This window comes from Pinus tabuliformis, chromosome J (assembly GCF_031772625.1).
Source record: "Pinus tabuliformis cultivar Carrire ecotype Pingquan chromosome J, CPIR1, whole genome shotgun sequence".
Taxonomy (NCBI): Eukaryota; Viridiplantae; Streptophyta; class Pinopsida; order Pinales; family Pinaceae; genus Pinus; species Pinus tabuliformis.
Window position 1 is genome coordinate 1263282914 of NC_142295.1, and position 14431 is coordinate 1263297344.

The window sequence follows — 14431 nt, forward strand, 5'->3', positions numbered from 1 at the left end:
TTTGATTTAGTTCCAAAATTATTTCTTTTCTTAGCATGAGAAGAAAAGGCAGTAGGAGGACCTTTCGACAAGGGCATTTCTTCCTCTTCTACCCTTGTTTCTTCTTGAATGCATCTAGCCATTAATTTCTCGAAACCAAGAATTACATTATTGTTCAGAAGAGTAGTCCTGAACATGTACCATTCGGATGGTAATCCTCCAAGAGTTGTGAGTGCCATTTCCCTATCAATGATAGTCTCCCCAATAGATAGGATATCGTTCTTGATCTCGATGATTCTTAAGAAGTATGCTTGCATACTCTCATCTTTACCCTTCTTGATTTCCCTCAGCTTATTTCTAAGAAACAAAACTTGATTTGCATCATTGACTTTAAATAAACTCACTAGTCTATCGTAGATTTCCTTGGAGGTGTTCAGGTCAGAGATGTAGACCACCAAGTGCTTGTCGATAGAGTCTCGGATGATCTTCTCTTTTGACTTCTCTAGTTTTCCATTTTTTCCATGCAGCAGCGGATGCATTTGATGGAGGCTCAACAATATTGCCTCTTACATGATCCAGCACTCCTTGATCTTTTAGGGTTAGATCGATAGACATCTTCCATCCGTGATAGTCAGCTTTCTCACGGAGCTTGTCTTCGGCAGGTAAGAGTGTTGAGGACCCCATAGTTCTTTTAGGATAGCCTTGCCAATCTTCTCTTCGGTGATTGCTCTTGCTCTTGCTCGGGTTTTGTCTTCACCTCAGCTCTGATACCATGTTAAGTTATGGTATGTTCTATGCTTATAATAGTTTACTTCTTTTTCTTATTATATTCCATAGATTAGCAATCACATGTACATAAAGTAAAGTGCAGATAGAACATTAAACGATTGACAGAAAACAAGCCAAGACAAGAGACACAAGATGTGGCGGCTAGCCAGGGACAAACCCCACAATGTGTGGGGAAACCCTTTGATCAAATCTTCTTTTATCTTCAATAATTCAGCAGAGAGAAATAGTACAATAAATCTGATTTATATCAGCAGTAGCAAACCCTAGATCAGCAGCATCAGCATTAGCGGCTTCATCATCAAACTAGGGCAGACGATATCTCACAAACCGACCGTCAGATCGGCTTGATTCCACCACCAAAAGTTGCGGCTTCCAGAGGAGGTTCAGATGAACCTACAATGCAGTTCAGATGAGGAGATCTTCTGGTCCACGTAGGTCAAACTTCACTTCTACAGTTGCAGCTTTAGTTTTAGCAGCTTCCTTCAAACTAAGGCAGTCGATATCTTGCAAACTGTCCGTCGGATTGACTTGATTCCACCACCAAAAGTTGCGGCTTTGAGAGGAGGTTCATATAAACCTACAATGAAGTTTAGATGAGGAGATATTTTGGTACACGCAGGTCATACTTTACTTCTACAGTTGCAACTTCAGTTTCAGCAGCTTCCGTCTTCACATGTGTGAGGGAGAGACCCTTTTATGCGCAGTAGAGAAGAGACTCTTTTCTGCGCAGTAGAGAGAGAGAGAGATGTGATTAGATGAGTGTGTCCAAATGAGGAAAAATCCTCCTATATTTATACACAATGTTGGTGTCTGAATAGATGTGACTGTTGGGCTTCTGAGCCTACATGAGTTGTAGGTCGGCTTGATAATAATTCCATAATCAAAATAAATTCATATCTCCATGAATACTTATCGGAATCGGATGATCTTTATATCAATCCTACACCTCTCGACGAGAGGAATCTAATAAAAATATTATCAGCCATGAATAAGATGACCCACATGAAGTTTGGCCCTAGTTTACAATTTAACAATTGAGCTGCAAAATGATCATGATTTTCTTAAAATCAATAATTTTGTGCAAAGAACATTTGGAGAAACCGGTCATGTACACTTAAGTGAACGTTTTATTCTGATGCCAAAAAATATACGCACACAATGCATAAAATGACCTTAGTAGCCCTTGTATTTGAATGTAAAATGGTATTCCTTAGATGTTGAATTCTAATGGACCATTTGTATGAGTTATGTCCTTCCCCCTATTTGATCTCCTACAAACTAAGAGTTTTTTCATGCTTACTATCAAAGGATATCTACAAAATCCAAGGACATCAACGAGCTTATTGATGACAGGTGACTTCATTGTGAATTTTTTTACACATCCTTTGGTTTTGCTAATTTATTCATTAAAATTGGAAAATTATTTAGAATAAATTTCCATCTTTAATTCAAGGAAACATCTATTGATTGGAAACACTACTTAGACACTATAATTCCTTCATTTCCAACCTTTATGTTGGACTTTATCGTTTTATTATTATTTCAACTTCTTATTTTCTCTGCAAATTGCGTTATAAGCATATCTTGGAAGAATTTATGAGAGTTGTATATTCTTTTCAAAATTTGTGTTATGGATAGAGGCGAGAAACAATGTTAGCTATATATGATTAAACACAGACAGAAACTCATACAAATTCCCATTGAGCTACGACTCACAAACTTGAAGGATTCAATGGTTTTATGAAGGTGATTTTAAATTGACAAAAGTTTTTATTGAGAGATCTTCAAGAAAGATCTAGAGAAGGCAATTATAGAGGCTATTTTTCTAATAATAGGCACTAAGATAATATTAGCTCTTCTAGAGATTTTTATTTGCATATTGAGACTTTTACAAAAATAACTAAAGGGAGACTATATACATGCAAAGAAAGAGTAATAATATCGAACACTCCCACTTAATTACGAACTCTAATAGTCTAAAACTAACCATTCAACAATCCATTTATGGGCTTATAAGCATAACATGATCATCTTCTAGTATAATTATTTGATAGGTTTACAACTCCTAAATTATTTTATGTATCTTAAAGACATTTCTTGCCAATGGGTTTGTGAATGTGTCAACCAGTTGATCTTTTAATTTATAAGGTTCCAAGAAAATTTCTCCAATGTTTACAATATTTCTAATGAAAAGATATGTGGTATCAAGATGCTTGCTTTTTTGATGAAAGGCTTTACTTTTTGACAGAGCTATTACTTAGTTATTATCACAATAAATTGGTATTGGGCCTTTTCCTCATTGAAGGTCACCCAATACTCTACATAACAAAATTACTTGACAAGTTGTTATTAAAACTGCTACCTATTTAGCTTCGGCTAATGAGATTATCACAATGGTTTTTTTCTTGGATGCCCTTGAAATCACACTTTAACTAAGAAGGGAAATATACCTTGAAGTGCTCTTCTCATCCATGCTACCTACAAAATCACTATCAGTATATCAAACCAAAAATCATTATTAGTGTTGGACTATAATATATCGTATCTTGTTATCCTAGCATGATATCTCAAAATTATTTTTCCAACTTGCCAATGAGAGTATTTTGTAACAACATAAACCTGGAAATCAAATTAATGACATACATAATGTGTGGTCTAGTGGTTGTGAGATACATAAGATTTCCAACCAATCTCTTGAATAGAGTTGGATCTATGTTGGATTACAAATCCTCTTTGTTGAGATTTATTGTTGTTGTAGTTGGAGTTGTTATTGGTTTATAGTTCATCCTCCTAAACCTCTTTAACACATCCATGGCATACATTGCTTGAAACAAAAGAAATACTTAAATCTAATCGGGTAACCTCAATACCAAGGAAATGTCTCACCAAACCCAAATTAGTGATTTTAAATTCCCGCTTCATGAGTAATTTAAATTTTTCCTTGATGGATTTCCTGTGAAGATCATATCATCAACATGTAAACAAAAAATTAGAATTTGACCTTGCTCATTCGCTAGTGTATACAATGTAGGCTCATTACTACTTCTAATTACGTGACTCGATGATTTTGACTAGACAATTGAGATTACTTGATTTTTTTGTGTATTTAATTATTTTTTTAGCTCAAAGTCTTGTTTTATCATGTAAAGGGGGATATCCAAGACCCTGACATTAATGGGGTATGTAAAGCTTTAAAACGAATAAATATTTTGGTTGGGGAGGCATTATGACTTGGTAGGCAAGCCATTAATCATGGAAGATATTTTGGATATTGGTGAGGGATAAATAAAGTGGCGTAGAGAATGATAGGGGCTCCCTTTTTCATCTTGGGATTTTGTTTTAGAGTTTGGGGGTGGAGTAAAAATTTGGGAACTAGGAAGAGTTTTGGCACTGAGAAGTTGTTACAACCTTTATAGGTTGAGGGAGGTGTTGGGCATTTGTTGGTTTAGATAGACATTATAGGTTGCATTTTTTAGCTTGGGCCTAGAAGTCTAGGGAACCTGTGGAGGTTCCCTAGGGCTAGGAAATCGAATATGTAGTTCCTAGTTGGTTGGGTGGAAAATTTAGTTGGATAGGTTTTTGGGATCACGTGAAGGAAAGTAACATCAATCTAACTAAGGACTCTACCAATTCCAAGGTACTCTTCTTGTTATTATCTAAGTTTATTTTACATCAATTCATAAATGCACGTGTGTGTTATTTAAATGAATATGTTGTATATATGAAAATGGTAGAATTGAGTCCATTCAAATCAAATTTTTACACATTCAAAATTTTGAGACTATGTAAGCGGGCTTCACAGATTGATGTAATAATTTAAAATAATTTGTATCTTAAATTATTGCATCAATCTACATATTATGAGCTCTCTCTCTCTCTCTCTCTCTCTCTCTCTCTCTCTCTCTCTCTCTCTCTATATATATATATATATATATATATATATATAGAGAGAGAGAGAGAGAGAGAGAGAGAGAGAGAGAGAGAGAGAGAGAGAGTTCTAATGCTTTAAATCTACAAATTCATCCATAAAATATTGTATGTTATAATGTTGTGTTGCATTCAATGGAGAAAATGTCTCGGCGTGTATAGAGTGATTATCACACTTGGCATATTTTAGATCAATCCATGCCATGTGTAATGATTAATTTGTGGTGCCTTATTGCATTAGATCAAGAGATATCACACTTTGATAAGAGCTACACAATTTTTGATTAAATGCTACCTTTCTGTGTCACATAACTACTAATCTAGTCAGAGTCTAATCTATATCTTGCTAAATTGGTTGTCTTTGTTGTCCAAAACTAATGAATTAGTCATTATCACTCATATCATTTTTGTTTCACAATTCAAACATAAACATTGTCACCAAGCCCATAAGTGTTTGGGTTGTACTCATTTATATGTATTTAAAACAATGACACTAAAGAGAAATGGTAATCTAGGAATGAAATCAAGTTTCATGGATTGATGCCCTAATGTAAGCCTATGGCTTTAATTTATATTGTTCATAAATGGAGAATTTTAGTCTAGAATAATCAATTGTGGACTAAATCTTTTATTTTAATGGGTCTTAATTTTTGCATTGATCATGGCTCTTTGGACTATATAATTCAAATTTTAGTGTCATTTTATGGATTTGGTGTCCAATTAGTTATGACAAATGTGTCTGTTAGGAGATGAATCACCCATATTTTCTTTGCTTAAGACTTCCTCTCCTTGTGAATACTTCCTTTCCTTCGTCCACTGGTTTGTTGCGATGTGGATAAAACTTCAAAATTAAGAGATTATAAAAAGTTAATATAACATGTAGTGTTAAGCATAATCAAAGTTCAATTCTTAACCATTAATCAAACATCTCATACATACACTATAAACCACAAGATTATTATTTAAAGGATATATGTAAAATAATAATGTTTTGAGACTCACTATTGTAAGTTATAGGCTTGGAATTTTTTTTTCTCTTCTTATAAATAAAGGATCAACATTGATAGGTACGTTGCCCAAGACCATTGAATTAAATAGATTATTCCACAACATCTAATCTATTCTTATATGTTACATTAGTCATATCTATTTATATTCTAATTTTGAGAAGTTAAATAGATGACACACGACTCATTGAATCTCTCTAATAATATCATTGAAAAAAAATTATTTGCAACATTAAAGGTTGAATATGCAAATGTGATTATATCAATGATTAATCCACACCCTTTGAGATTTCCCCTTCTTCTTTTTTTTCTTGATGTGCTTTTGTAAAATTATTACATTAAACATTATATTTTAAAATTCTAGATAATGCTAAAAATATCCCCAAAATTTATGAATAATTTTTAATCAATTCTTTTGAAGTGTGTGGAGGCTCTTCAATAATCTAAACTACATGGAATATATGTTTGGTACATGAATAATCTACAAATACAAGTTTATTAAAATAGAATGAGATTGAACCATGAGAATACATCAAGCGTAATCTAAATTGTATTTTTTTTAAATGACACTATTTTTTTATAACTTGATTTGACATATATGGATGTAGGTAAAGCAAGTTTAAAGTTTTCCCCATTTGCTCAAGATTCCACATACTAGAAGATGCTTGTTTTAAAATAGAGTAGGTTTTGTGCTTTGTGGCATTAGGATTAGTCAAAGTTTGTTGGATTCTACCTCTCACATAAGAGTTAAAGGTATTAAATTATATTTACTTAGAGGAGAATAATCTCGCAATTGTATGGATATTAGATGAACTTGATTTCTTGCAAAATTTAATACCAATTCAATCTTGAAATATAAAAGCATTTTATTAAATATTTTGCAAATAACATCAATATGTCAAACATCAATATGTCAAAGCTCAATATAAAAACATTTTATTAAATATTTTGCAAGTAACATGACTATGTAAAAGCTCAATATAAAAACATTTTATTATATATTTTGCAAGTAACATGAATATGTCAAGAGAGAAGAGGTTACTTTCTCATTCAAGACGGGCAACTCAAATGATAATCTATTTTATCATCTTCTTTGATTTTTGTGCACTCGAACCATTAATCTCATGTCCCCTACACTAATTAGAGTTGTACCAATTACTCATTAAATTGTCCCCATACATATCACTACAAGTGGTGTTGTTAAATAGATTATTTATTAATTATTCATTTATCATATAAAAGAAACATCTCCTATCTATCTTAAGGCATCAAGCATCCGTGTCACTAAAGTTTGAAGAATATCGTGATCATTAATTTTTTAAGAATATGACTTGTTTGACTTACTCAATTTATGTGGGGTTCAAATCTTAAGGATTGAGAGTGGACGCCAAAGAAGATAAAAACTGTCCAATATCTTAATAATAATATTCTCTAGCATAATTTAAATTACCTAATTTAAATTAAAAAGAAAAGAAATAAAAATAAAAATAAAAAATATGATTGGTACGAATAACTATAGCCATACAACTTGGGCTGGATGGTAAACCCTATCCACACGTATCTTTCTGGTTTATATACCACCCGTGTGGGGAACTTAATCTACGACGTGCGTTTTTCTCTTTTCTCTGCACGGTTACCGATTGAGCTTGTTTGCATATACTGGTATCTCTCTTTCCTCTGCCCAGTTTCCGATTGACCTTGTTTGCATATACTCGGTCTCCATGGATATTGGATGGGTTTCATGGTATTCTGTGTTGGGGATCACCTCCGCCATCGTATTCTTGGTGTTAGATGTGTGGAGGAGGAGGACTTATGGCAGGCTTCCTCCCGGGCCTCCGGGATGGCCGATTGTCGGAAACCTGTTGCAGTTGGGTAACAAGCCCAACGAATCTCTCTTCCACCTCGCTGCCAAATATGGGCCTCTTATGTGTGTCTCTCTCGGAATGAAAACTACAGTGGTGGTCTCCTCTCCTGCAATGGCGAAGGAAGTTCTCAAGACCCATGACGATGTCCTTGCAGGCCGAACTGTGATACAATCAATGAAGTATGTTTCCCACGACAAATCCTCATTAATCTGGGCTCAATGTGGATCTCACTGGCGTATGCTCAGAAGAGTATCCAATACGGAGCTATTCAGTGTCAAGAGGTTAGAGACCCTGCAACATTTAAGGAGAGAACAAGTATTGCGGACGATCCAGCAAATTATGCAGGAAGTTATAAAAGGGCACAGTATAAATATCGAAGATACTATGGCCCACTCTGCCGTTAATCTGCTAGGCAACATGGCGTTTGGTAAAGACATGCTGGCTTCCCAAGCTCCAGCCTTCCGAGAGTTCAAAGAAAGTATATCGAAAATGATGGAGAATGCAGCAGTTCCCAATTTGACGGATTATTTCCCCTTTCTTCAGTGGTTGGATCCTCAGGGTGTTGGACGCAACACGAAAATCTACTTGGACAGAGTATGGAGTATTCTAGAGAAATTCATAGAGGACCGCCTCGCCAAAAGAGGCAAAACGATGGACGAGAATGATGGTCCCAAGGATCTGTTGGACGTTCTGTTGGACATGAGAAGCGATGAATTCAGTCTCATCGATATCAGAGGCTACTTAACTGTAACTCCTTTTACTATCGCTTGTCGGTTTAGTGATAGATGGTATCATATTTTAACACTACTTGTACTTTACTACAGCCATTAATATTGCCAAAGTCAATTCCTCTGTTGCAGGACATATTTGGGGCAGGAAGTGACACCACCGCTAAGACGATGGAGTGGGCGATGGCAGAACTTATACGCAATCCGGGGAAAATGAAACGAGCCCAGGCCGAGTTGGACCAGGTTGTTGGCCGTAGCAGAAGGGTGGAGGAAAGTGACACAGAGAGTCTTCCTTACCTTTGTGCAGTTGTAAAAGAAGTGTTACGACTGCACCCGGTAGGTCCTCTGCTTCTCCCACACAAAGCAGTTACCGCTTGTGAAATTCAGGGATACCTGATACCCAAAGACACCCAAGTAATCGTGAACGTATGGGCCATCGGAAGGGACCCTTCCATATGGAATGAGCCTTCGAAGTTTGTGCCGGAGAGATTTCTGGATAATAGTGTGGATTTCAAGGGACAACACTTCGAGCTGCTACCGTTCGGAGCAGGTAGGAGAATGTGCGTAGGGCTTCCGTTGGCGAATCGGATAATTCATCTGGTCTTGGCTTCTCTCCTCCATTCATTTGACTGGGCATCTCCCAAGGGCATGACTGCAGAGCATGTGGACATGACCGAGAAGTTTGGGGTGGTCATGCAAAAGGCAGTGCCCTTGGAAGCAATTGCTACGCCACGCCTGCCACCGGATGTCTACTAACTTCTTATTTCGAAGTACTGCTTAATGCAGTGATGAATGTTCTGTCGGGGTTCTGGTACAGGTATCTGTCTTTATGCCAGGTGATAACCAGAGTCTGATTTCATAGGGTTTTCAGGTTACTAAGTTCATTTGGTAAAAGGAAATGTAGATATTCCTTTCAGATTCACGTATCAGGATTGAAATTTGGTTTATTATGTACCCGTCAAGTTAAGTTTTTTAATTAAAATATCCTTGACAGATTCATATCGATCCCATCGTTGAAAATTAGTTAGGATGTGTCCAGATCATATGTCTGTACAAATTTATATCCATTTTTTTGTGGACGGTAATCCATTTTTTTTTAAATATCCTATTTAGATTCTTATTGGTTCCCTGGTTTAAATGTATATAGAATGGATATCTTTAATCATAGCTCCATACAAATTTTGTAGTCATTCCTTTTATCTGTTTTTAAATTTTCATGCCGGCTTAATTTAGGTGAAAATGTTTTGATTTTTAATTAATTTGCAAATTTTCTATCTTTATTAAAATTACGGTAAAATTAAATATTAAATTTATTTTTTAGAAATTGAAAATTAATTTTTATTTTTTAATGAGTAATTTTATATAGTTAAAAATTAAATATTTAAAATTAAAATTGTTTAGAAAATAAAAAATATTTTTCTTTTTATAATTGTTTTCAATTTTAAATCATGATGCAATATAAAAAATAAAATTTAAGTCAACATTACAATAAATAAGATTTTCTCTTTTGTCTTCACAATTTTAATCATAACTTAAAAAAAACTAGGAATCTTTTACACTCACGCTTAAACTAAGTCTTTGTGCCAATAAAGTTTTTATTTTAACACATAGACATTGTAATTTTTTATATTAGATATTTTATTACATAAGAATTTTTTTCCATGGGATTAAGATGACATGAGATACTTCATATTAATTTGATTTTTTGGACAAAAATTCTACCATAAATTACTTATTTTCCATTGAATTAGGATTAGTTTAAATTATAAAGATACTAGATATCATAAATGTTCCTCCTTATTGGGTCTCATAAGCTAAAGATGGAATAAAATGTGCAGCACAACCACATTTCAATAAACTCTTAACTTCTGTAACAAACGATGATGTTGGGGTTAATGTTTCATCCAAAATTATCTATGCACCTATCTCTATTTCACTTCAAGGTCATCTAGTTCATTAAATACTTTTGTTACTTCCTTGCATATTACATTTGTTTAGTTTTATTTTAATATTTTTCAAATTATATAACTATGGTTTATTTTGTAATTATCTATATTTTCAAAGTAGTTACATATTTTTGTGATTAATTGAAAAAATGTAATATATCTTATGAAATAAGTTATGTTTTTTTGGACATATGCCATTAATAACCCATGTATTGAATATTTACATGTTGACAATCTCTATGATAAATTGGGGTGAATCTCCATAGTTAAGAATATTGTTAAGAAAATGTATATGTATGTATAACTTATATATTAATTCTTTTTATAATTAAGTGTTGTATGGTAGGGTAGTTCCTACCACACAGATTTGCAAAAAAATATTACTGAAGTGATAACAAAAATATTTAATTCAATTTATGGATGAAGTTACATGAATTGAATCTTTATGACCTTATCTTAAAGATTTTTGTATAATTGATTTACACATAACTCAAAAATATATAAATATATTTTTATCACTGCCCAAGTGTTTTGGGCGTATTTATGGTTTAGTGGGCTGTTTTCCTCCCATGGAGGCCCACGGGATCAAAAACAGTTGGAACAGAGTCTTGGTTCTTCCCTAAAAGGCTGAGACTTCGTTTTGATTTTTGTTTTGCAAAAGGGATAAACCTGTTCTCAACAACAGGGGATCTGGATTTTTGATGTCTTTGGTTAGTTTCAGAGAAGAGTCTCTTTTCTCTGGGTCAGTTGAGGGAGAATCCTCACTGCATCTGAATGCTATGCATCTGCTTGTAACTTTTTATCTATTTTATATATAAAAAGTTCGCTTTTTTTCTCCGGAAAAAAATAACTCAAAAATATATTATTTTAGCCTAACCCGAGAGATTATAAAACCATTTAATTCAATTTATATATAAAGATGTATTAATTGAATCTTTATAACCTTATATTAATGATTTTGTGTAATTGATTTAAATACCACCATGAATCTGAACTTAAACCTGAATTTATAATTAATTATCTTCCTAAAAACATTTAAATACAAATATATACTATTAATTATATCCAAAATAACATAACAAGAAAAATGATAACTTTATGTTTTTTTAATTTTTTTTTACGTTTTAATAATTTATGTTTTTTTAATATATTTTATCATTAAAAAATTTGAAAATATATTTATAATATTAATAAATCAAAAAGTTATAATACAACTAAATAAAAAGTTAAATTATAAGCCAAAACAAATACAGAATTAAAAATATAGTTTGAATTAAAAATATGGTTTTGAAAAACTGAATAACAAATAGGATAAACTCTGGCATAGCTCAAAAAAATATCATCATTAATATTCTCTGATAAGTGTGAACAATTAAATTTGGAATCTCCAAAAAGTCACACTAAACACAACTCTTTTTCATATATCATAACAAATACCCTGAATCGTTATTACAAACAAAAATAAACATTGAATTACAAACAAAACACAAATACCAATACTATACCAGGCATTTGGTAAAAATAAACAATGAATTACAAACAAAACACAAATACCAATACTATACCAGGCATTTGGTACAGAGCATGGAAGCTCTATTTCACAAGGCATTCATGCTTCTAAATTTGTAAATTCACCACAGTAAATACAATAATCTATCTGCGAAATTATAAAAAGCGCACCTTCCACACAATAGGCAAGTTAGAAATCAATCGTCATATATTTACTAGTGTCTGCACAACATTTTACCTTCACTAAAATGATGCGAAACACTCTACTTTCTTCCATTAATATTTTGAGCAGAAGAGATTCTCGCTTCCAGCATTCCTTCCCATTCATTATTTGGATCAAAAGCAAGTTAGAACCTGTAAGCTTATTCTAACCAACATTCAGTAAACTATTCATTTTTCCATGAGAGCAGGTTTGTTGTTGCGTCAATTTTAAGACTGCGGTTCATTTTTTCCATGTGAAAGATTTTTGATAATGTAATGTAATGTTGTTACCTCAATATCATTTTTCCGATGTATTTTTATTATTCGATAATTTTTTATAAAAGTAAAAGGATAAACATAAATATAATTATAATGTACTTAATATTTGAAATTAAAAAAATTGTAGATGTAATGTACTTAATATTTGAAATTTTATTAGTTATCGTAAAGAATACTAAACCAATATATTAACATATCTAACATTAAAATAAATAAACCAATATATTAACATATCTAACATTAAAATAAATAAATATTTCAATTGTATAAATAAATAAATAATATTAAAAGTATAGAATTTTTTAATAATAAATTTATATTAACATATTAAACATAACAATAAATAAATATTTCAATCATTTTATTTATATAAATAAATAAAAAATATTAAATATATAAAACTTTTAAATAATAAATTTATGATTAATTTTTCAAAATAATAATAAAAAAACCATTGATAAATTGCTCAGATTTTGATGGCTTTTCAATTAAAAAAAAAGCAAGCATAGAAATTACATAATTATATTTAATTTTACAACTTAAACAAACTTGATGTTCAAATTAAATTGCTTCAATTCACATATCCTTGTAGTGCATTAAATCCAATAAGACATCCATGCTTTACCATATTAGGTACGGTTAATTTAACACGTTGCAATATTGTTAATTTAACAAGTTGTAAGTAACTTATTTTAGAGTAGTTTATTGATGTTATAATTTTATTTTGAAAACAAAGGTTACATCATAGCTAGTATTTGTAACTTAGTTTGAATATAAATTAATTAAACTAAAAATAATAACAATAAAAATTAAACAAGTAATAAAATATTATATGAATGTTATAAAAAAATTAAGAAATATAATTAACTAATATTATTTATATTAATATAAATACTCTTAGTTATTATATATGTTGTATGTGTTTTAATATATATATATATTATTAAAATATGGAGAATTATATGTCATGAAAATGGAAATAATAGAAAAAAGAAAAAATAATAAAAATAAAAAAGTACAACACATCTATCTAATAAAATTATAACATAAATATATATTTTTTATATTTATTGTATTGACCCAAACATTACATGGTTATGGCAAAAAGAACATTACGATTATTAACCTATTGCATATGATTTGTAAGCACAAAGACAAGAACTATTACCGTAATCATATGAAACATAATAATTTGGGCTTTAAGTACTTGATACATTACATGAAGATTTCAGGGATACGATAATGAATCTCAAACATTAATATTTATTTGCTGAGAGTTTAATTGCATTAGGTACGTGGCTGGCCCAGGCACTAAACGGTACAAGCCTTAGCCTCGATTCCTGCCATGGAGCGCATGCGTATTTACTCTCTAGTGTCTGGGGCTTACTGGTTGCCTGAAGGCTTCCCATCTGTCCATATCCAAATTTTACTCCTCGGGATCCAGCTCCTCCATCAACGGTTCTCTATAGCTGGCTGGATCGAACAGTACACAAGTTGTCTGGCATTCTTTTCTTGGCAAAGTGGTTTCATTTGGTCATTATTTTGCTTCGAGGGTTTATGGTTTTGCTCTGCTTTTGGGTATTGGCTTCCGCCTATAGATTAGGTTCTCCAAGCTATTCATTTATTCATTCCTCGTTCCGACATCTTGATAATACACAGAGGGTTTTGAAACTACTTCAACATTCTGAAACGCGGATGGTGGAGGCAGGGCATGCTTGCATACTTTCCACAGGTCAAAATATTTAAGGTTTTATCCATAATTTCGCTTGGTTTTAATAGAGTTATTGTCATATTTTGGCAAGCTTCGATTCCTCCACAAATTCTAACACAATCTCTCTGTCATGGTGCAAGGGAAATATTTCCATGACAAGAGTTTGATTTGGGATTGCGGAAAATTCTTCAACCAGCTTCAATGTTCGTGTCCATTCCGGGTATTCTGACTGACTTCAGATCTATTATAAGTTGGGGTTGTTTAAGACGAGGCTGCCAAATTTACAAGATTGTATTAGTTATTTAAATGGAAATTTCGAATTCGCAGGGGTCGAAATTCCATGGTTAGATTTTGTTTGCACATAATTTTTATTTAAGGCTTAAATGAACCTAACGCTTTCATCCAAATGTGAGGGATTCCTTTAGTAGTATTCTACATGTATTTGGACTGTTAAATTTGTGTGAATGAAACTCTTTTATGGTATTACTTT

At 32.3% G+C, this 14431-nt stretch overlaps 1 protein-coding gene across 1 annotated transcript; it reads left to right on the top strand.

Annotated features, from left to right (window-relative positions):
• Nucleotides 1–7311: 7311 nt before the first annotated feature.
• On the top strand, nt 7312–9413 carry LOC149231849 (cytochrome P450 76T24-like). Its single transcript, XM_089376380.1, has 2 exons — nt 7312–8314; nt 8428–9413. The coding sequence occupies exons 1-2, from the start codon at nt 7424–7426 to the stop codon at nt 9049–9051; spliced, it is 1515 nt and encodes a 504-aa protein (XP_089232506.1). The 5' UTR covers nt 7312–7423; the 3' UTR covers nt 9052–9413.
• Nucleotides 9414–14431: the final 5018 nt, after the last annotated feature.